The sequence below is a fragment of the Callospermophilus lateralis genome, chromosome 5, assembly GCF_048772815.1.
Source record: "Callospermophilus lateralis isolate mCalLat2 chromosome 5, mCalLat2.hap1, whole genome shotgun sequence".
Taxonomy (NCBI): domain Eukaryota; kingdom Metazoa; phylum Chordata; class Mammalia; order Rodentia; family Sciuridae; genus Callospermophilus; species Callospermophilus lateralis.
Genome location: NC_135309.1, coordinates 70,719,454 through 70,743,800, shown reverse-complemented (window position 1 = coordinate 70,743,800; position 24,347 = coordinate 70,719,454). Strand labels below are relative to the sequence as shown.

The 24,347-nt window shown below is 44.9% G+C and overlaps 1 protein-coding gene across 8 annotated transcripts in view; it reads right to left on the bottom strand.

Moving 5' to 3' along the window:
- Positions 1–24,347, bottom strand: part of Fgf1 (fibroblast growth factor 1) — a 94,718-nt gene that overhangs the window by 3,905 nt on the left and 66,466 nt on the right. For 5 of the 8 annotated variants that reach the window (XM_076856782.2, XM_076856781.2, XM_076856785.2 and 2 more), the window contains 2 exons: positions 15,981–16,183; positions 4,310–4,413 (listed from right to left, as the gene is read on the bottom strand). In XM_076856782.2, the coding sequence (XP_076712897.1) occupies positions 4,310–4,413; positions 15,981–16,149 (273 nt within the window). In that variant the 5' untranslated portion in view covers positions 16,150–16,183. Of the gene's footprint in view, positions 1–4,309; positions 4,414–14,256; positions 14,343–15,304; positions 15,372–15,980; positions 16,184–24,347 lie in introns of those variants that run through there. The other 3 variants (XM_076856787.2, XM_076856788.2, XM_076856789.2) reach the window with 3 other exon arrangements.

Below are 24,347 nucleotides of genomic sequence, written 5' to 3'. Positions count from 1 at the left end.
AGAAAAAAATTGCAACTTCTCTCAACAAACTAAATTTTGGAAATGCCTCATCTATATTTTGTTACACAATAACATTTCTGGTTGTTTTAAAATTTGAGTTGAAAAACTCAAATGATTTTAAAATTTTTATTTATTTTATTTTATTTATTATTTATTTGTTCTGATTAGTCATACATGACAGCAGAATGCGGAGCCCAACTTTTCATTTCTCTGGTTGTACCCACAACTTTATTTTAAAAAGAAAAACAACAAAGTACCCAAAGCCCTCCACTAGATATGTTTTTTTTTGTTTGTTTGTTCTTTTGTGTGTTCACTCATTTTATTTTTGTACAATCCTGGGGATGGAACTGAAGGCATTACTCAGGCTAAGCAAGTGCTCTACGACTGAGCTACACTTCCAGCCCAAGGCAGCTGTTAACAGCTGATGAATACCCTCCCCTACATCTCTTTATGTACAATAGATAAGATTCTGTGAATATAGATTTATGATATTATCATAAATGATATGTTTTATCTGCTGTTCTAATATTGGGCAATAAAACTATGAAAACACATTCAGTATCACTAGCAAGAAAAATGAAAGCTAAAAAATGATCATTTGTTGGCTATCCTATCTGTAAAGACCAAAGAGATTTACATATCAGTATTGGTGAGAGTGTTTACATATCAGTATTGGTGAGAGAGTCATTCACTGTTGGTGAGATGAGAGCAATTTGGTAGTATCAGAATTTAAGATATGCATTATCCTTGACTCAGAAATTCCCTTCTAGGAATTTACCCTTAGAATATAGTTGAACGAGTATAAGATCATATTTTCAAGAATGTTCTTTGAAGCATTGGATATAATAGCAACAAACTGGAAGCAATCTTTGTACCTATGGCAAGGTGTGAGTGGGCAGGTATATCACTACAGTGGAGTCTGGTGCAGAGGTAAGTGTATTAAGCTTAAGTAGCTACCACAACATTATTAAAAAGAGTACAGTACTTAAAAAGTATCCACCAACTGATATTTTACTTATAATTTATCTGTTAAGAGAGTGGGGGAAGCCAGCCTTTGAACCTCTATTTGTCCAGATTTTAGAACACATTTACTCTATTGAGATATAAAGCAGGGATAGCAAAGCCCTTCTGCTGGATGCTCTCTTTCCAAGGCATCACACATCTGACTTGGCACCTTTTTCAAGCTGCATGGTGTATAAAGTCTCTCTGTGCCCATGTGGTTGGTGATTCCCTTTCTCGTGATTTCCAGTCGTCTTGCTCACTGTTCTCTATCTGTGGACTTGGTTGTTCCATTAGACTGTAAGCCCCAATGAGGGAAGATAAGATCTCGTTGGCCTTGTGTCTATCCCCAGTCTTGCAGATGGTAGGTGTTCACCAGCTAGGTAGCAAATTAATTTGGTATTTTTGTTTGTTTTTGCTGGAAATTAAACCTAGGGTGTGCTAGGCACATGCTCTACTGCTGAGCTACAGCCTCAGCCCTAAAGTTAGCTTTCATTAGTAAAAAGCTATGCAACAGGAAGCATGCTGCTTCGTATTCACCAAAGTATAGCGAGAGGAGAGCTGGGTGAGACACTTTAGCCCTTCTGGAACAAGATGAAATGTAAATATACTAATTGGCTGGCCAGGCTGAACATTAGCGTTGATGCACTGTGTCGGGATGGAAGGGGATGCAGGAGATTCTGGACTGTGTGTGTTGTTGACCCGCTCAGGGACGTTAGTCCTATGACTCCCCTCCGTGGGCATAAGGCCTGCCTTCTATGATACAGGTGAGGCTGGCCACGTTTCCCAACTGATGTCTCTACTACACTGGCTCAGTCAACACAGACCAAGTGGCTGAGTCACAAGCTGAGCCGCAGGCCAACCCAGAGGTGCCCCAACCCCAGCTGGGACTTTTTAGCACTTGCCACGCATGAGGTACAGTGCCAACTTGTTGATACACACCTAGGATTGTGGTTGTTTCTTTTTTATATTTAGCATGCTTTTCTTCCAGTTACACAGGTGACATACTGTAGAAGATTTGGAAAATACAGGAAGGCACCCCCATATTATAAAAACACCCACTTATCACGCCCAGAGAGAACTGTGTTAATATTTTGGTATAGACACATTCAAACTTAAAATAAACATGTCCTCTCTGTATACACACACGCACGTGTGCACACACATATTTGAATTAGGATGATTGAATAAAATTTGTTCATGAGGCAGGGCTGTGAGGTACTTGAGAATTTTCTTTAAAATTTAAATGGGGAAAAATGTCAAAATTCAGGTGTAATGTCAAGCTTGGTGGTGCATACCTGTAATCCTAGCAGCTCAGGAGGCTGAGGCAGGAGGATCACAGGTTCAAAGCCAGCCTCAGCAAAAGTGAGGCACTAAGCAACTCAGTGAGACCCTGTCTCTAAATAAAATATAAAATAGGGCTGGGGATGTGGCTCAGTGGTTGAGTGCCCCTGAGTTCAATCTCCAGTACCTTCCACCTTCCCCCCAAAATCAGGCATAGGATACTAAGACCATATTTCAGGTGAGTAGCAGGGACAACCAGGGTGATAGTGGGAGAGGGGCTGCCTGGAACCTAAAGCAAACTAGATTCTTCCTTAATATTTTTATATACGTAAAAGAAGTTTACAATTAATATCAAAACTGATCTAAAGGGGTCAGTGTAGTGGCATACACCTATAATCCCCAGCTACTCAGGAAGCTAAAGAAGGAAGATCACAAAATCATGTCTAGCTTTGACAACCTAGTGAGACCTTGACTCAATATAAAACGGGCTGGGGATGTGTGCTCATGGGGTAAAGCTGAGTGTAATGAAAGGAGACCCCCAGTACTGCAAAAAAAAAAAAAAAAGATTTAAAGGAGTAAAGGCCATAAAACTGTAATGTATAACCTAAGACATAGAGAGGATAAGGTATTCACAAGCTGATTATTTGTCTTATAGCTACTGTTAATGTAGTGGCAATGTGCCCTTCACCCTTGTGGGTGTGTGGTGTGTGTGGTCTCATTGACCCCTCTTGAGCCCATGTGAAGTGGTCACTATCCTACATTCCTTTTTAGACAGGGCTCCGAGTGGGCAAGTAACTTACCAAAGTGACAGAGGCGTGAGATTCAGTTGTGGGTCTGAGACTGGGTGATTGATTGATTCTATTAGTAGTTGAAAAATCTACTTCCTATGTAGCAGCCAAGGTCTACGCTCCAAACCCCTTGAACTTGTTCCAGTTACTCTGTGTTTCAGCAAACTGCCTAAGAGTCTACCTATTACTGTGATGATTCCTCCTCCTGATCTCTAGGGGGCAGTGTGATGAAACAAACTCTGTTCACATCTAGCACCAGCAGCCAGGCTTCAAGAAAGGGTTTCCTGCCTCTGCTCAGGCTTGGCAATTTCATACAAGTCAAAGGAAGCCCCAGACTAAACTCGCACTATGGTTACCTTTTTGGAGACATCTTCATAAAAGGGAAGAAAGTGGTTTGAACTGGGTCATGAGTCACAGTCACACCCTGGTTATCAGATATTAGGGAACTGGAGGGATAGTTGAAATCTGGAAATAATTGCAAACTCTGCAATGATTCATTTCAACTCTCTAAATCTTTTAGTGGAGGAAAATGAGGGGCAAAATCAGGTTGCCCGTGTTTCTATTCTTTTCTCACAAAGACCAGAAGGACACACTGGGTCAAACCTGTACAGTGCATTTACTCAGAGGGAAGAAGCAGGTGTGCAGGGTTTTAGTTACTGAAGAAACTAAAGCGTACACCTCTTGATGTGGCTCATTCTTCTTTATGGACCTCTCAGTATCAAGATGGCACTGAGACACAAGAGAAGCCAATTTGATAGATGTTCAATTAGGTTATTAAAATGTTCATTCTTTTAGGTGATCTATCTAGAATAAAAGGGGCCTTTTTTCAAACCTGTATACATGACATTTAAACTGCTAACGTCTGGGCTCACAATTTTTGTAAAAGTATTAAGAGACATGCCTATAGCACTTAGTAGGTGCTCAAGAAAACATTTTGGGACTGAATGAATAAAGCAGGAGTAGGTATTCTGAAATGACTGTCTGATGAGCTACCAAAACATCAATCAATGTTTCCTCTCTGTCTGTAGGGTAATACTCTTGAGTATTTTGAGACTACCACAAGAAACTCTTTTATGTTCATACCTAAAATAAGGCAAGGTAGAGGGTGGGAATCCTACTGGAAAAAATAACAAACAGAGACTAATTGATGCTTTTGAGTTTGCATCACTTGGTGTAACAAGATTTCTGGAAACCTCAAACCTGGGCCGTGTCTGGAGGCACGTCAGTTTTATACTTACTGAGCCATATAAAAGCCCGTCGGTGTCCATGGCCAAGTACTGGCCGGTCTCGGTACTCTTTATATACACCTCCCCCACGCTTTCCGCACTGAGCTGCAGCTGAACTGGAATAAAAATAACACAAGAAAAAAGTAGATCAACATGACACTTGTGCAGATAGGGCCCAGCGGCCAGGATAATCGGTTCTGGAAAATTCTGCTCATTCGTTTTGTAGAACCCCAAGGATGAGCCTCCCATTAATCAGAACATAGAAATACAGTTCCTTTTTCTTTGACATCCAGAGAAAGCTGTGCATGGGGAACCATGTTCTTGAGAGGAGGAGAGACGATGGCTAGCTCCTCTGGTTGTCCAGCCTGTTTGTTAGGATAATCCCCTGGGGCCCTTCAGGGTGTCCTGCTCCCCTCCTGCTGTCTCCTGGAAGAAAATAATCAGGAGGGAATGGCATTTGCTTCCCTGGCTCTGCCATCCCATCAATCTTGGGGTGCAGTGGAGCTGACCAGCGTGTGACTCTTGCGGACAGATTTTTGATGTTGTTGTTTGAAAGACAAGGTCCTGCTAACTTGCCCAGACTGGCCTTGAACCTGCGATCCTCCTGCCTCAGTCTCCCGTGCAGCTGGGATTACAGGGGTTCACCATCACACTAGGCTTTTTTCTATTATTTCTATTATTCCATTATTTCTTAGTTGTAGTTAGACACAATACCTTTTATTTTTTTTACTGTGGTGCTGAGGATCGTGCTAGGCAAGCGCTCTATCGCTGAGCCACAACCTCAGTCCCTTGTTCTATTATTTAAAAAAAAAAAAATCTGGAATTGTTATTTTTCCAGACAGAAAAGTTTCCCAAGGAGTTAGGATGGCTTTCAGCTATGAAACGCAGGGGACCAACCACAGTGAAGTTCAGTGGACCACTCCACCCCTGGGGCAACCCACCTGGGGTCCAGACCAAGGGGAAGTCACTAGCTTCCCATCTAGAGGGCAGCAGTTGCTCGGAAATGCAGTGGTGAGAACAGGGGTTCTCAGCTGGGACCATTTTGTCCCACGGAGGACACTGGGCATTGTCTGGGGACGGGTTGGATTGTTACAACCAGAGGGGTTGGAGGATGCTCCTGGTTCCTAGTAGGCAGGGGCCAGGGGACGCTGCAAGACATCTTATAATGCACATGGCAGCCGTCCAGCAAAGAACTGTTCAGCTGGAAGAGTCCGTGGTGCCCAGGTGGAGAAACTTGGAGGCTGAGGGCAGTGACTGCGAGTTACACTGAGGCCCGATCGACCGGTTTTGCACAGGGACACTCCCAAGGTGCCCATCCAGTGCTGGGTCCATAATCACAGTCCAAGACCCAAGTGATGAAGACATTCTTGCTTGTTCATCTCAGAGTGCCTCCGAAGGCAGGGGCTTTGAGGGTTCTCATTTGAGAACTGGGGTTAATTCTGGACTCTACTGGACAATTTCTTTGGTCACCAGACGATCACAAAGCATCCATACAACTAGGAGCAAAATCCAGACCAGGAACCGACTCCCCTAGGGGTGGACTTATCAGAGGCTGAGGGGCAGCAGGGTTGGAGCATAGGGCTTTGGCTCATAAGTCTAGAACCTTTCTTTGTTTTTATTTTTTCATTTAATTTCCTTTGAATAGGGAAGAATCCATTCCCATGTTTCAAACTTGGAAACAGTCTCAGAAAAGACCGTGGAGAGTCCCCGGGTACCCCTCCCACCCTCCCACCATCTAGCCAATGAAGAAGATCCTGCCCTTCCTCCCTGTGCAGTTCATCATCCTGGGGAGAGAGAAACAGCAGGAAGCCCTCCTTGTAGACAGATGATATGCGTGGATTTTGCCAAATATGCATCTTGTTTTATTGTACACAATCGATGACATTCCATTGGTTGGTTGGTTGGTTTCTTAACAACTATGGCAGTACTGAAAGGTTCAGCTCATTGTTTTTTTCCAGTTGAATTATGTTCCACGATGTGACTGTACCATAGTTATTTAACTACCTCCCTATTGATAGGCCCTTATTTTCTCCTTTCCTGCCATTTTCCTCAGCTGATTCACCCCCAGAGCGATACACAGCTACATCACTCCCACCGAAGACCGGAAGCGTACCGAGGATGCTTCTCTCATCCTTGGAAGCCTTTGCTCTAGACTCGGGTCTCCTTCCAGCTGCCTGTGGTCAGTGAAGTTCATTGAATTCACTGGAAGGGAACTGGGAGCCTCTGGTCTTTCCCACAAGTCCTCCTGACTTCATTTAACTCTGAGAGTGTGGTCATGAAAGAAGAGGCCAAAGAGCTTCCATTGGGATCCGGGCCTGGCCCTCTCCAGCCTCATGTCATACCACCTGCTTGTTCAGTCACTCCAAGCTCTTTCTTGCCCCAGGATCTTTGCACATACTAAGCTCTCTGTCTGGTAACTTCTTCCTCTAGATAGTCACAAGACTGCTTCTCTCCTCCTCCGGGCCTCAACCTAAATATCCCCTCCTTGGAGACGCCTTCTGCAAGTGTCTGATGAAGTGCTGTGTGGCGCTCTGTATGGTGTGTCCTTTCACCCCACCCCTGCTGTGCCGGTACTTCCCTAGTCCCCACATGGCTCTTTCTCAGGCCCTTACTTGCTTCTTTTGTGGCCCTTAATATACAATTATTTGATTATTTAGGGGTTCATCCATTTGTTTCTGCCTTTCCAGGAGAAGGAAGGGCAGGAGTCTTGGCTGATCTGTGCCCGCTTGCGTCCCGGGCCTCTCGCAGTGTCCTGCACATGGGGGACAGACGGCATCCACTTGTTGAATGAATGGTGTCAGGCAAATGTTGGCAGAGATGCTGCTGCTGGTCCCCCATCAGTGACCTGTGAGTTTTGAACTGTGTTTCCAACAGTGCAAAGTGAGATAGGATCAAGGTGAGAGTCGAAAGGCTCGAGGCTGGCCTCTATCCCCAACAGCTGGCCATGCTCCATCCCCTCTCTGGGCCTCAGCCCCCTTGTCTGTACAATGGAAAGATTTTTCTTTCCCCTGTACTGAGGATTGAACCGTGGGAGCACTCTAGCACTGGAAAACATCCCTAACCCTTTTTATTTTTTCATTTCGAGACAGCTCCTCATTAAATTGATGAGTCTGCTTTCAACTTGCAGTCCTCCTGCCTCAGCCTCCTGAGTCTCTGGAATTACAGGTGCACACCCCAGCAACCAGCAGAACCACATACTTTATGATTCCATTTACACGGAAGGCCACAAAGAAACAAATCTATAAATATAGCAGCAGGTTAGTGGTAGCCGGGGCCTCCGCAGGGGTGGGAGTGGAGATGGAGGAATTATAGTTAAGGGACATGGGGTTTATTTTTGAAAATATTCTCAAATTGATGGTGGCAATGGCTGTCCAACTCTATTAAGAAAAAAATGTAACAAAAATAAAACCACTAGATGATATATTTTAAATGGGTGAGTTATAATGGTATGTGAATTATATCTCAATAAAGTCATTTTTTTAAAAAAAAAAAGTCCTCTATTTTCATTGGACTTTATGGCCTTCAGAGAACCTTCACATATATTTTTCTCTGGATTTCTCAGCCTAATCCTGCAGGTTTAACTGAGCCTGAAGGAAGGTGATAACCATAATGGATCTCCTACGTGGGTCAGGCCCCACGCTAGTTTCTGTCATAGTACAGTGGACAGTTAGAGAGCGTGGGCTCTGGAGTCCAGCACGTGGGCTCCAGTTCTGATTGGGCTGTGTGTTAGTTGTGTGGTCACTGGGTGGGTTGTTGGTCCCTGTGTCCTATTTCCAATCCTGTCATGAGGATTAAATGAGCTCGTGCATGGAGAGAGCCACTCCAACTGTGACCCTCTCCTCTGTGCTTATGTGACCTCATCTGCTCCTCACCCAGTTCCCCTGAAGGAGGTGGTCCCTACTCCAGGTGACAGATGACGAGCTGGAGCTTTGGCCTGAGCATCTGCTTGCACTCCAAGTTATAAGAAGAGGCAACACCATGGCCAGAACGAGGCTCGAGTCCCCCAAGGATCCTGCGATTTCCTCTTTCACACAACCTCTTGGGCTCCAGTTATGGGATGAACTCATCCAAATCCAGCCATACTCTCCAGGTTGGACCCCTTTATAATCACGATGGTGGGCAGTCCTCCAGGTCCCCATTGGTAACCATGGAATGGAGTGAGGCTAGTGCTTGGGACTTTTTTCTACCCACCACCCATCTATGCAAGTATTTAGACAAACACGCTAGGAGAGCTACAGAAATCCCAAGGGGCACGTCCTTTTGGATCTCAAGGAGGATTTTTAAAAGGATTTTCATTTCTGTGTTCTGTTCTGTTGTCCGTTTGTCTTGCCTTGGGGCCGAGTAGAGTTGACTTTGCCTTCTGTGGAGTTCTGTCATGGCCTCACAGACGTCAACAAGAGCCGAGTCCTGCCTAGCACATGATCGGCCCTCAGCCATGCGCCCCAACACCAGGGTCGTTGTGAGAGTTCAATTCAAGAGTTTCCTCTGTAAATATTATTTCTCCAGGATGTCCAAGTTTCATAGCTCATTTTCACTGGATTGCTTTCTGGCTGAGTTTCCTCAACATATATCCTTCTGCAAGCAGAGCCGGCAGGAAGGAGCAACACCCAGCCGCGCTGCTCATGCAGCTGACTAGGTGTCCAGCTCTCTACTGTGACCTCATCCCAGTTTTTCCAGACCTACATCCTCTTGCAGCTGCTGCTAAAAAAGAGCAAGGAAGGCGAGAGCCTGAGAAAGGGGCCTCAGGGCGAGGGAGGGGCTGGCCACCAGCAGGGTGGGGTGGGGGCTGCTCAGGCTCCTGGGAACTGTGCTCAGTGCTAGGCACAGACCCTGCACCCAGGGCTTACGCACGTCAACAACAGACACATGAACCTACACGTGATAAGGCAACACAACAAACCCCGCTGGCTTTTGAGCAAAAGCAAACAAAAATTCACAAATTACAGTAAGAGTTCTCTCTCTCTCTCTCTCTCTCTCTCTCTCTCTCTGTCTGTCTCTCCCCCCATCCCCCCTTTTTTTCTCTTTGAAAGAAAAGCAGAAAAAAAAAATATGGCAAAAACCCAAGCTGTGGGAGAATATAATAACTTGAACCGCTGGGCATAGCTCATATGAAGTGAAACATAAAACAGCACTAGATACACACCAAATGCATACAGTAGCTGCTCTGGGGAGGATGAGAAGAAGGACTAGGACTGCAGAGAGAATGGAGGGAATGGCTCTTCCATCCCTTTCTTTAAAAATAACCTAAGGCTACCTCTGAGAGATGGAGCACCGGTGTTTGAAGATCTTTGGTCTGTTCCTAACACACTTTTTTTTCCTACATAAATATTCATGAGTTATGCAGGTAGGTTTGTGTTTATTAAAAAGTTTTCACCAAAGAGCTACCATCTCCCAAAATTCTTTTTTGTTTTTTGGGCCAGGAATTGAACATACAGGTTCTTTACCACTGAGCCACATCCCCAGTCCTTTTTTAAATTTTATTTTGAGATAAGTTCTCACTAAGTTGCTTAGGTCCTCACTAAGGATCTGAGGCTGGCTGGGAATTTGTGATCCTCCTGACTCAGTCTCCTCATCCTAATTATTCTTCTCTCTTTCTTTTCTTTTTTTTTTTTTTTTTGTGCATGACCTAGGGTCTTGCTCATGCTAAGCATGTGTTCTACAGTTGAATTACACCCCCAGCCCATCCTATTCTTTTTTTGGGGGGAATACAGTAGTTGGTTTGGGGATGTTCTGGTCATCAAAAATAAATATCAAATAATCTGAATGTACAAAATCACCTTTGTGGACCATGCTCATATCTTGTTCTGTGCTCATCGTGTAAATCCCATCACAGGTCTCTGAATACTAAAGGCACCTGCCTGAAAGTGGGCCCAGGGCTTTTGAGTGCATACACCAGCCCTGCAGGACACTTGCCTTATGCTTGAGAAACGGCGAGCGTGTCGCCCTGGTTTGTTCTCTTCTCCCCAGAGCCTTCCATCTCGTCTTAGTGGTAGCTTGTTGGCTGTTAGGCGCTGATCTCTAACTCTCCAAGGATAGAAAGAAGGAGAAGGAGCCGGGAGCCTGCCATGGGAGGGGAGCCCCGGTCACTGCTCCCCATCTCTGAGCCCAGCCTCTCCCTACCCTGCCTTAGGAAGTTGTAAAGATAAGGTTACATTGGGTGCTGGAAAGCATGGAGAGGAGGCCCGGCTTGTGCAGCCCTCCTGCCCTTTAAACCCAGGAGAGGCCTCAGGGATGACGCGCCGGCTTATTCTGGGCTGGAGACTTCCCGTCCTTTGCCGTGTTTACCCAAAGTGAAGTCAGCCTCATTCAGAACTCAGGGAGGTTGTTTTATGTCAGTGGCATTTATAATTAAAACGTAGCCACAAGTCGGGCTCTGCAGAACATTAAAGAAAGACAGAGAAGGGGAAGAAAGTGGATTTGAGGGGAAAAAATTCCGATTCCAGTGGTTTGGAATACACACGTGCACACAGGCACGGCTATATGAGAAAGACATTTTTCTAAATTTATGTAAGTGTGTGCTCTTTTAATGTCTGAAGATGATGGTTGGAAATTTTTTATTTAGTCTAGAGGTTGATATCGTATATATACAATAGCATATTTATATTTCAAAGTTTATCTGGAAAAATCCCTCCTTATAATCAGATAAGGACTATGCAGGTAGGGAGAAGGGGTAGGGAGGCCCTTATATCCCTATGACCAAGCTTGGGGCAGCCTGTTGGGGGTGGTGCACTGGAGATCTGCTCTTCTCTTTGACCTCTGGCAATGGGGCCAGCTCTGCCCATCGTAGACACCTGGGAAGACATCTTGACTCAGGGCTCAAGCCAGTGGAGAACAAAGTGCCTTTGAGTCACATCAAACCAGGTGACAGAAGTCTGGATTCCCCAAAACAATAGTCAGGGAGGGATTTCACTGAGGAGCCTTCTGCCTGGATTAAGGGTTACAAAGTAGAATTCTTCTGACCAGCAAATCCCCCGGGGGCCTCTAGGATGTGGCTGGATTTATAAATATTTTATTGGAATCCACTTCGCTCAAGAACATTTCCATTTGTGTGGTGAGTGGTGCCGGTAATCCCTCTTCCCATGCAGCCTCTTACGTGTTGGGGGAGGCCAGGGGCTGTGGGCTCCTGAGGCTGCAGACTGGGGATGCTTGGGAGAATATCATTATTCTGCAGTTATTATTCCTATTGAGGAGGAAGTCACAACCCTCCACCCCTGTTGGTCAAGTGGCTTGTTGAACCAGAGAAGTTCAACAGGGCAGAGCTTACAGGGACAGGGCCCCGGGCATGTTCAGCCTCTGTGCCAGGCCTCCAGAGCTCCCATCTAGGTAGTCCCAGAGAAGCTGGCATGAAAAGTCACCTTCGGTTTTGTGAGCAAGCATGGAATTCACTTAATGTGGCAGATTCGAAAGATGGAATGTTGAGATGGGGGAGGCCCAGATAACCCAGGAGTGATGAGGAAGAGGACTGTCAGTCTCAGCACTGGTCGCCTGGCACTGTACAAACATGGTCACATTTCAAATCCCCTCTTGCCTATATGTTAGATAGTATTGCCCTTTTTTTGGGGGTGGGGAAGTACTAGGGATTGAACTCAGGGGCACTCAACCACTGAGCCACCTCCCCAGGCCTATTTTATATTTTATTTAGAGACAGGGTCTCACTGAGTTGCTCAGCACCTAGCTTTTGCTGAGGCTGGCTTTGAACTGGAGATCCTCCTGTCTCAGCCTCCTGAGCTGTTGGGATTACAGGCATGTGCCACCAGGCCTGGCTGCCCTTCTTGTTTTTAAAATGAGGAAACTGAGGCAAATAGAAGACAAATAACTGCCCCAAAGTGACATAGAACTAATAAATGGCAGTTTGGGGGCCTGTACCTCCACCCATCTGACCCCCCCACGACTCTGTGTGCTTATTTAGTAGTGAAACCACTATCATGGCTTTGGTGTGCAGGCAATGGTGGGATGTGGAAAGAACCTTAGTACTGGAAGCAAAGTGCTGGTTAGCCAAGCTGCCCCTATTGGAAGCTGGTCCCCACCCCCTGTCAGCTCCAGTGTTTTCAGAGTGATTATTATTAGGAAACTCATGGGGTTACAGTGAGGTAGAAATGAGTCTAGCACAATGCCTGGTGGAAATCAGTATTTGAGAGTAATTACTGGATCTATTGTTGAGCTCAAATTTATCTGCCACCAATACAATTCAGTTACTCATCAAATTAATGCATACCAAGGGACAGGCTATGGGCCAGACAAAAAATTGCAATGTTGAGCATTAAGAGACAAAGTCCTTGCTCTCAGGGAGTCCAGTGGGAAAGAAAACTGTCAAATGATCAAACAAATGAGTGGAGAGTATAGGTGCAAGGAGGGAACACCTCAGGACATACCCCTCAAATGAGCTATATCCAAAACTGAACTGGCCATCTTCCCCTGCCCCTTCTCCTCTTTCTGGATCCTCCTCTTCATGGTGACACATCTACCCTCCTCTCAGAGTTAAAACTCTGACTCCAACGGGAATCTTCTCACAAACTGCTCTCCATGGGCCCCAAAGGGTGTAGCTCTCCCCACCTGGTTGTACCGGGCATGGGTGGTGTGGCAGGGTAACCAGTGTCCACAGCATAGATTGCCCACCGCCTACAGAGGTGATCTTCTCCATGTGCAGAAATCCTCACCAGTGGAGACGCTCTACTCAGTTCTCTGTTAGGATGGGAGGGATGGGGACCCAAGTACCACAATAAGGTACTTGGGAATTTACTCCCCACTATGGGTAGGAGGAAGACAAATTTTGCCCAAGGTAGATCAACTATTTGAGGACAAGGACAAGATGTGAAAGAAATTATTTATGTAGATTTATTTAAATATCTGATTGTCTGTTAGGAATGCTCTTTCTGAAGGAAGGCTTGGAGTGTGACTGCCTACCTGTAACAACAATCTAGTCACACTCAGACTAATGGTCAAGGAATAGGAATCAATCCCCAGTCTGTGCAGATCTCAGTTATCCAGGGGCGTTCACACCATGCCTGTCTAAGGCTAATTGTGTTTCTGAATAACCCTTGAGATGCAGAAGGACCATGGCAGTACCACCACTGGGCAGAAGAGGGCGACAGATCCACACTCGGAGTCCATTGGTGCCCAGGAGGACTCCTCTCAGTTCTAGGATCTTATTAATTTTCAGCCTTGTGAAAGACACAGAGCAATGCTACCATTCCCATTCTACCGGTAAGAAACTGAGTCTCTGACAGTAAAATATTTTCCTCAAAATTAGAGAGCTGAGGACATAGAGTTTGGAAGAGTCATACAGCTAAGGTGACTTTAAGTTTATTTTGCAGAACACTTCATGCAAAACGGAGAGAATGTTTCTTGTCTAGTTTGGAAGTGGTAGAGCAGGAATACGGGTATTCCAACCCTAAATCTGGGCCCCTGACTCTACAGAGAGTATGTGGATTTTCCAGTTCTGTACTGACGGAACAGGGATGGATTTCTGCCCATACACCCTACTCACTCTGATTTTTGTCTCCTTGTTCTTAGTTCCAGAGAAAGAAAATAATAGGTCAACATAGCCACTCTGAACATTGTCAGAGAGTTGCTGAATCAAAGCTTGAAATTAGACCTTTGCCCTTCCTGGTCAGTGGCATTATAGAGAAGAGGACACTAGGAAAGTTCCTTAATATTGTGCTGGATTTCCATATGCTGCATTGAATATGTAGAAATTCTGATGATGATAACAGCAATATTCATCAATATTTGCTGCACTTTACTCTGGGTGGGACATTATGCCAAGGGCTTTCAATATATCATCTCATTTAACTCCCCCCAAGAAACTTGTTAGGCAGGTAACATTATTCTTCTTATTTTACAGTTGGGAAATATAAGACCAGAAAGATTAAGTGACTTGCCCAAGTTCACCTGGCCAATAATGCAGCATCACTTGGATGCAGACACCTGACACACTCCTGTGCCTGCTGTGCTGAGTCCCAAGGGTCCTGATGTCTTCAGTCAGGCAGCCAAATCCACAGCAGACCTCAGAAGCTGTCCTGATGTTAAGCACCCAGAGTGCAGTCTATAATGTTAATGATAGAATGACAATAACGAAGACATATGATGTTTTTACAGCTTCTCATGACCCTGCAATTCAAGGTTTCCCAGAAGAGCTGGCTTTACCCCAAGGAGCATGTCACCAAGCCTGCCCTTCCTCTCCCATTCTGGATATCAGAGCCTCCCCCATTGATTCAGAAAACTGATAAGACTTACTAGAGACATTTAAAGCCAGGGTCAATTAAAGCTTGTTTTCCTCTTGTGTGGGCTGATCACAGGAATAAATTGTATATCATGCCCAACACAATGGACTACAATCTTAGTTCCATTTACTTGCAGGAAATGCTGCTGTATTTAATGTACTAGATTTTTTTTTTTCCTTGTGGATTACTCTGGTACTTATTTTCCACTGAGAATAAAGCATGCAGGAAGTCCATTTGAAAAAAAAAAGTCACCAGAACAAAGCCCTGACCTTAGCCTTCCTGCTTCTCTTCTGCAGGTCTGGGTGGAGGGTGGGAAGGAAGGGACAATGCCAGCTGGCCCATAAATGCTGGCATCCATGCCAGTTACCTGTGCACCCGGGGATAGAGAGCGGGTAGCACTGAAGTGGTCCTTGCACGCCAGGCTGCAACCTTTGGAGCATGGCCTGCTTACTACCCGATAGGTAAACCAGCACCTCCAAGGCAGCGTTTTGCATTCCGTTTTAAAGCCAGTCTCATGGAACCTGACTTCCTGCCTGTGCTCTGACATCTCTTCAATTCATTCACACTTCCCTTCTCTGGGTTTGCAGCGTATTTGACTCTTGAGATTTCAGCTCCCAAAGCAGGATCCAGATCTGACTTTTAGCTTCTCTGTGACATCTAATGTTTCAGTGGTCCTCAGGGAATCTCCAGACACCACTGCAGGACCCAGAACCCTGAAGTCACACCTACACTCCAGCACCAGAAGTACGGAGGCAGAAGGAAGAGCTCTTAGGCTTAGTCCAGAAGATTCTTTTCCCTGAAGTGATACCTCCATCTATCAACATCCTCGGAGAGTCAGGCTGCCGGGAAACCTGGAAGAGGCAGTCAGCTTTTGGCTGGACGGCGCTCCCTCTCCGGCTTCTATAGAATCTGGAAAATGACTTTACCCCTCCTGATTACCACAGCCACATCTGCATGATGTGCAGAGCGAGAGCTGCATAATTTATGATGTGTAAGGCTACAGTTATACACTAGGATTTCACAAATCAAGCCCAGCAGAAGCATAACCTGGAGAGTCCATTCACTTGAAACTGAGCCCAGGTCTTTGTGCAGGATTTACCGTCCCTGCCCATCTGGCTTTTCCTATGCTGGAGCAAGCCAGCCCCGGGCCAGCCTCGGGGGCCAAATCTTTCACTAGTTACAGAAACTCAGGAAACATCCAGCAATTGAACGTTGGCAGCCAGTTGTGTTAGGTCAGCAGAGAATCCCTTTAAAAACTTGCAATAGTTCACCTTTAGATATGCAGTAGCCCCCAACTCCCCTTTTTCCAAACCCAGGCTCTTTGCACAGGTATGGTACCCCCACCTCCGAATGTGTCCTGCCAGTAGAGCCCTGAAGAAGAGGGTACCAGTGCTCAGTTTCCTCCCTCTCCCATCCTTGACAGCAGAAAGCAAGAGGGTACAATATTGATGGCTACTTACTGTGCTGGTCACTCCTGTCCCTTGTCCCATCCACTGTGCCATCAGGAAGGATCCTCAAGAAGTGGCCTCCATTGCTGCAGTACAGCAGTTTGGGCTTCTTGTAGTTCCCCGGAGGCAGATTGAACTTCTCGGTCAGGGCGGTAAAGGTCGTGATTTCCCCTTCAGCCATGGCTCAGTGGCAGCTGCTGGTGACACCTTCAGGACTGTAAGAAATTAAACAAATCTGTAGAATATTCTTCCAGTAAAGGCACGGCAGACACTCAAGAAGAGAAGGACTGCTTCAGAGCTTAGGGCGCCTGGTTAGCTTGTGACCACAGACTGGCCAGGTGATGGCCACAAAAGACGGGCTATGAGGTGGCCACTGGCTAAGGCAGGGTGGTCCCTGGCCTGGGAGAGTGTTTCACAGCCCTTCTGTCTTTGCAATTGGACACAGCTTGGGACCAAGCTGTGCATTTTTTAGAACTTTAAATTTAATCATTTAGCCAAGGGGAAAAAATCATGTTTTGGTCCCTCCTTCTGGTCCACACACATCCTCAAATTAAACACTGAAGTTGCACTAAAATAACACCTGGGTCTGGCTGAAACCCACAAGAGCCAAGAGGCCAGGCCTGAGGTTCTGCCCTCCACCCTCACACTGTTTAGACTAGGTGCCTCCTGGCCTATGGCAGCAGAGACCACAGATGGCAGGGACATTCGGGGCCTGTGAGCGAAAGACGGCAGAGACAGCAAAGGGTTAAAATGGGAAGGAATCATTCTGGGCTGGTGAGGAGGACAGAACCAGGACCAGGGAAGGAGGCAGGGAGGGGGTCAAGTGCGGTTTTTAAAGGGAAAGCCCTGTACCAAAGGAAATTTTATGAGCTAGATCACTACAAAGGCTGTGCCTGGTTACTGCTCGTTTCATAGTTTTTACACATCCTCATAGCACACAGAGAAGTCGGATCTGTCCCTGTCCCAGGCCATCTTCATCCTGATTATTTTATAATATGAGACATAACACAAAAACTAATGAGCTGGAGATATAGTTCCGTTGGTAGAGTGCTTGCCTCAAATGCCCAAGGCCCTGGGTTCAATCCCCAGCAACACACACACACACACACACACACACAACCAAAACTTCCATATTGCACATTAAAATCTCCTAATGTTGTACATATTACTGCATACAAATTTACATTATTATTATAAATATGCATGGATTATTACCCCCAAAGTTTAAAAAAAAAACAAAGCCAATGAATGTTACATTGAAAGCATGAATTTCCCCCATGGAAGGGCTGGTGACTACACAGGCTGGAAAAGAAAGAGGTCAAAGACAGCAGGAGCTGCTGTGGGGGGTTTGCTTTTAAGTGGAGAGGGGCCAGCTATAAGGGTGAACTATCAAGTGGTCTTATAATCATAGCAACCATCACCACCAACAATTTATTCTGAGCCACAGGTTAACGCCTGTTAACATCACCATGATCCTCTGACATGGATGCTAATATCCTATCTTTTATAAAATGAAATCAAAGCTTAGAGAAGTTACCTGGCTTTCCCAAGGTCAACAGCTAGAAGTGATAGAGCTAAGACTCAAAATGAGTCTGAACACATAACCCTGACTTGTCCTTAATCACCGAGAACAGGTTAAATGGCTTCACGGAGGCTGAAGTATTGGCAGAAGCAGGGTTTACCCATGCCTGGCAGGTACATTCGCCTTCTTAAATTTGTCATTAGGTTCTTTTCATTTTTGACCCAAAGGTTGACTCTCTCTACCAACAGCCTCTGCTTTTGCTCCCTGCTGACCTTGAAGCAGGACCCAGGCAGTTCCTCATTCCCAGGAGGAGGCCAGATCACTGAGCACTGTAAGCCCAGGGAAGACCTGCTGGCCTCCCTCCGTCCCAGCCCACCAGAGCCTTCAGCGGCTCCTGCAGCAGCCTCCTGGAGTTGCTCTTACAGAAAGCAATTCCATCATAGACCAAGGCACCAATCTGAATAATTTGTCCTTGTGACATTTAAATGGGGACTGATGTTGGAAACCTTCATTTGTTTTCTCTGCTAGTTTGGGTATATTTCTCCTAATGTGCAGCCACATGGGTCATTCATTGAACCCTGTTTCAACTGCTGTTTGAGGTCTCTCCAAAGACCCCCCCCCACAAAGCAAATTTTGCACATACCATAAGAACTATATTTAAAGTCAGACCATCCCAAATGACCCCTCACATATGGTGAAACTCTGTCCAATCCTCTTCACACAACATAGTGACAGGGAGAAAATTAATTCTATTTGTGTCTGCTTCACAGGGCAGCAGCAGAGTTGACCTTGCATAGCACATTCTAATCTTCTCCTAGATTTCCACTTTCTCTTCCAAATCACTCCCTGACATCTGAAGCCTCTTGGTCTCTCTGTGCCCATCTCAGGCTCCCTTACTATCTCTCTACCCAGTCTTTCAGTCTCAGTCTCTCTCTGCTCAGTTTTAGATCCCCTTCTCTTCCCTTTCCCCATCCCCAAGGATGGAACCCAGGGCCTCACACATGCTAAGCATGCTCTGCCACTGAGCCATGCTCCAGTCCTGGGGATCCCCTTCTGTCCCCTTCACCTATCACATTTCCATTACACAATGCCACCCCTTATTAAAATACAACTTAGATAGACAGATTGATAGATAGATAGATATTTTTTTTTTCATTTTTTCCCCAAGCATTTCCTAAGTCATTTACTTAATTTGGTATAAAGGAGATAACAATCATATTCTAGTGGTTGCCATTTAACTGTGAAAATAGTCAGGAGGGTGGTTTTTGTTTCTTGTAGACTCTGGGTCTCCTCCAGTGGGGATTTCTGTCTGCTTTTTTCTCTGATGGTGGGACAACGGCATGTTAAGGATCCAGCCCTAGGGAACAGTCTCCATGAAGTAGTTTTCTAAGTGTTGTGCACGGATTTGACTCCATTTGCATTCTTGCTTCCACTCCATGGGGGGCGGGGGAAGAGGATGCAGCAGCAGGCTGTCTGGTGTTAGAGGACCGGCTCTGGCCAAAGATGACACTAAGGCTCACATTCACCTGTGTGGATAGGCCAGGCTTATGGGTGCAGAGATCTCACCAGCTAAATGACTTTGGCCCAAGCCCAGCAGGTCCTCAGGGTTCCCTTCCTCCTGACCATCGTGTAACATGCCGTTAAACAAGGCCACCCTCTGCTTTCTGCCTGTTCCCCACTGTAAGATGCACAGTCATGGGGTGACTATATTCTTCAGATGGCTCCTATAATCCTGGAAAACGGAACATAGTCCTGGAGCCTACACCTAGCTGATAGGCCAGGGCAAGAGGATTTAGCCATCAGTCAAAAACCCCAGGGGGCAAGAAAAGCTCTTATTTTTAACTTTATTTACAATTCACCTATCTTTTGAGCTGTGGTTGGTCTGAAGTTCTCTGCCAATCCACTATTTGTTTAGGATAGGAATAAAGAAAATATATGACATGATAAAACCAGAAGGCAGCAACCTTAGCAGGCCCTTGGGGATTTACACAAATTGCTCTAATAAATGAATCCATTAACTAAGTGAAATCAGGCATTAAGCATAATGGGAATTTATGAGCTCTGCTTCTCATTACTATTTTCTTTTTATTGGCTGTCAGGGGAGGGGATTATCTGTGTTTGTGCTGGAAGATAGAGAAGATCAAGCCCAGTGAACTCCATGCACTAAGTCCAGCCCTTGGAGGTTTGGGACAGTGGTGAGATTTTAGGAAAGCCAAGTGATTTTCTTGATTTATCAGTGACACCAAAGTGAGAGGAGCATGGAGTCTACTAGAACACCTGTGTGGGGCTGACATACTTGGTCAGCTGTGGCCTCTGGAAGAGACCCTGAACTTGGACCCTCAAACAGGACATGAGGTGGACACACCTGCCCAGGAATACAGCAGTCACATTACAGTGTGGGATGGCGGGCAACCAGTACACTACCCTACCTGGACCCAAAGTGGCTGGGAAGGGGAGTGGATCCCTCCTTCCAAAGTGTTCCCTCTAATAACCCCACCTTCCCTACTGCACAGAGAGGTCAGACAGGTTAATAGGAACAATATTCACAAAAGCCCTTGGGAAAGTTTAAAATTGTAACCTGACCTATAGGAGACAGGAGTAACTGGTTATATTGAACTAGTTGAAGCCTGGTGTGGTCTAGGTCATTTATGATCAAATGCTTCATTTTAGATAATTTTTCAATGGGCTTGAAAATAGAGGATTTTTCTATTTTTCTTTTTGCAGTGCTAGACTCCTGCTCTCCCACTGAGCTACATCCCCCATCCTGAAAGTTATTTTTCATTCCCTCCCAAATTTAAGCTAAGTCCCTCTTCCCATTATTTAGGCCACAAACAGCAGAGAGGAGCAGGAGGCAAAGGTAAACCATGGTTGTATAAGAGGGGATTCAGTTCCTCTTTCAGACTGGTTCTCAGCTTATCAGCAGCGATTGCAATGACATTTATTAAACTTGATATTTCTAGGAGACATTTGTACTCAGCTTGGCTCTGGTGATGAAGGTGGAAGAAAAGTCTTATGGTTCTAGAAACCAAGGAAAGGCAAACATTGACATTTATTTATTTATCCCCTCACTACCTATGCAATACAGAATACCCATAAAGCAGGGCATTTTGAAAAGTATATAAAGCCTCCAAAAGTAGATGTGTGTGTGTCAATTAAGATGATCATGTCCTTAAACCTAGTATATAAAAAAACAGGATTAGCTTTGGTTCCAAATTGGCCCTAAGTTCTTATTCCTTTCTTTTCTCTGTGGATAGCATTACCCAAATTCTTAACTATTCCTTAGAGATATTAATTAACTTCAGATTTTGTTAAGTCAAATATGCATATTAAAAGTTAAGGGTAAAAGAAGCCAGGCCTGGTGGCACACACCTATAATCCCAGTGGCTTGGAAGCCTGAGGTAGGAGGATTGCAAGTTCAAAGCTAGCCTCAGCAACTTGGCGAGGCCCTGTGCAACTCAGTGAGAACCATGTCTCTAAATAATATACAAAAAAGGGCTGGTGAAGTGGTTCAGTGGTTAAATGCCCCTGAGTTCAATCCCCAGTACCAAAACAAAAATAAAATGTTAAGGGTAAAAAGAAAACAAATGGAATGCATTAATTCTAACCAGTACTTGTAGGAAATAAATAAAAACTTCATGGAAGTGTCAAGAAAAAAGAGGAAGAGAAGAGAAAGTTTTAAAAATGCTCAAAATTAGGTGGCAGAATTAACCCAAATAGATTTGTAATTTGTAATAATAATAAATGTAAATGGACTAAATTATCTAGCTATTGGATTTAAAAAACAATCTATACACATTTTGATTACAAGAGATATATTTAAATGTTAGAGTCTGTAAACAAGTCTGGATGGCGCCTGGCAAAATGCCAGAGGGAGTGGTTTGTAAAGTAACAAAAGCGAGCCATTAAGTGTGGAGATTCCTGATTGGTTGACTGCTGTATCTAGTTTATGCTAATTAAGATAAGCTGTGCAAAATGTATAAATACCTCTGTTATCCTACAATAAACGGCTTCCATTCCTGCTGTATCAACGTACACAAGTTATTCGTCACCCCCCGGATATTCTGCTGCAGCCGGACTGCGGCATTTAAAAGATAAGGATGTAGAAAGTAAAAAGATAAAAACTAAGCTGGGCATGATGGTTTACACTTTTTCTCCCAGTTACTCAGGAGGCTGATGCAAGAGGATCACTTGAGCCCAGGAGTTTGGGATCAACCTGGGCAACATAGCAAAGCCTTGTTTAAAATAAATAAATGAATGGCTAAATAAATAAATAAGATGACCTTCAAAGGTTAAAAAAAATTAAAATTGGTATGGATATATTAATGTCAGATAAAAGTAGTTCTAAGGCAAAAAGAATGATTAAGGGTAAAAGGAATTACTACATAATGATAAGTGGAAACATTAAACAGAAAGATAAAAAAAAAAAAAAAACCCAAGTTTGTGTATACCTAATGACATAGTCTCAAAATATATAAGGCAAAATTTGACAAGTATATAAAGAGAAAATAGCAAATCCACAATGGTGATGGAAGATTTTAATACATCTCTGTCATAAATGGTAGAGCAGACAGACACAGAATATCGATGAGAATGTAGAAGACATCCTGAAATACACAACTAGGATGTTTAGTTGAACAAACATCTAAGGGAATCTTCACCCAACAGTGAAGTGGACAGAGGTCTTCTCAAGGACATGGGGAACATTTACCAAAATTGCCTTAGGCAGGACGCAACCAAAACAGAACAGTGAGTTTCGCTCAAACAATTCTCTGAATAGAAAACACTTCCATCCATCCATTTGGTGACAAGGTCCTTTCACTTTTACCTATTTTCTTTTTAAAAATAATTTATTTATTTATTTTAACTAGGCACATATGACAACAGAATGCATTTTGATTCTTTGAACACAATTGCAGCCCAACTTTTCATTCCTCTGGTTGTATGATGTAGCATTGCACCATATATGCAGTCATACATGTACCTAGGGTCATGATGTCCATCTCATTCCACCATCTTTCCTGCCCCCATGTCCCCTCCCACTCTCACTTTTACCTTTTTAATGTCTCCTAAAAACACCCTCTCTTCTCCCTCCTCACTGGGCTTCCTTAGAGCAGAGCCACACCTCCTGTTTCTGGGCTGCTGTGGCAAGCTGCAGTGGTCCCTCTTCTCCAGCACTGCTCCTTCCTGCTGCTGGTGACCCTCCTAACTAGGGGTCTGGTAATCGCTCCCCAGTTGCAGATCTTTGACTGCATCAGTGGATCTCTACTGCCTTCAGAATAGAGCCCACACTCCTACCTATGAGGCTTTCCTCTTCTGCTCTCTGCCTACCCTAGTGACCTATCCTCTTACTGGTCTCTTCTCACAGTCCCCCCACACCCTCACACTTGCCCAGGCCTTGACCCACACGTCCTCCCGCTTCCAACAGTAATCTCTCTCCTTACCCCAACCCTTCCAGGGGCCTGGCTAAGTCATCCTCGCCCTCCAAAAATTCAGCTAGATAGTTCCTCCTCCATAAGACCCTCTTTGGACACATCCCCCAACCCGACCTCTGCCCATTCCCTCCACACCACACACACACACACACACACACACACACACACACACACATACACACACACACACAGAGTTCAGATGAGCTGATTGATTCTCTTGGGCTCCCAGCACTCCTTTTGCTTCATGGCAGCTCTGGGTGTGATTGCCATCGATATCTCCCACCTCAGCCCCTCCATGGCTTCCTGCTGCTCTGTAGTAAAGACCAAAGCCTTGAGCTGGCCTGTGGGGCTCCAGGAGGACCAGCTCAGGCTTCTTCCCCTGGTTTATCTCCATTACACTCCTTCTCCAAACACCCTTCTATTTCCTGGAAAGCGCTGGCTCCCTCTCACCCTAGGACACTTGCCCCCACTATGCTCTGCTCTCCTCCTCTCTGCTCCACCCACCTGGTTTACTACTCATTTTTCTTCAGATCTTAGTTTATTTGCCAATTCCCCAAGAAAGCCTTTCCTGGCTTCCCTTAACTGGGTCAGGTTCCTCCAGTTCTCACAGGACCATTTAATATTTCTTCGGAGGGTTTACATCAGTTTTTAAATATGGACTCATTCCTGTGATTAATTAGTGTCTCCTTCATGACAGGACTGTCGGTTCCATAATAGTAGAAACCACTCTGCGTGGCTCACCGTGGTTCCCAGTGCCTGGAAGAATGCCTGGCATCTGATGGTCACTCGACAAATATTTTTTGAGTGAGTGGATGAATGTAATTTAACTCTGCTTCTTGACTGCCTCCTTCATTAGTCTCTGAGACGCTGGGAAAGAAATTTCTCCTTTTCTTTCTGCATCCAGCATTGGGCAAATGCCTGGATGTATCAGTATCCGGTGCAGCTTGTTGACTGAATATCAAGGCAGCCCCTTCTCAGGAGGCTCTAGCATAGTATCCTACAGACATCGACAGAGAAGCTAAACCAAGAGCCAGCATTTGATTTAATTGGGTTCAGTTTACAGTGGAGTACCCTGCCTTGGTTTCTACCAGGCCTAAATTCTATTCCTACTTGTAACAAATATTTCCTTACTTCTTTGAAGGAAATGCTAGAGAAATCAAGGATTTCAAAAGTTAAAGGATCAGATCTTTTGGTCCCAAATTTGACCTTGTTTAACCAAAACCAAACCAAAAAAAAAAAATTGTAGGGCCTGAAAAAAATATTCCAGCTTTTGTTATTTCTGCCAGGGAACATTGTCAGGCTGGCAGGGACCCTTCTCAAACCCTCTGGTGAAGGAATATTTGTTTTCTTTGGTTTTTTTTGGTACCAGAGATTGAACTCAGGGGTGCTTAACCACTGAGCCACATCCCTAGTCCGTTTTTGTAT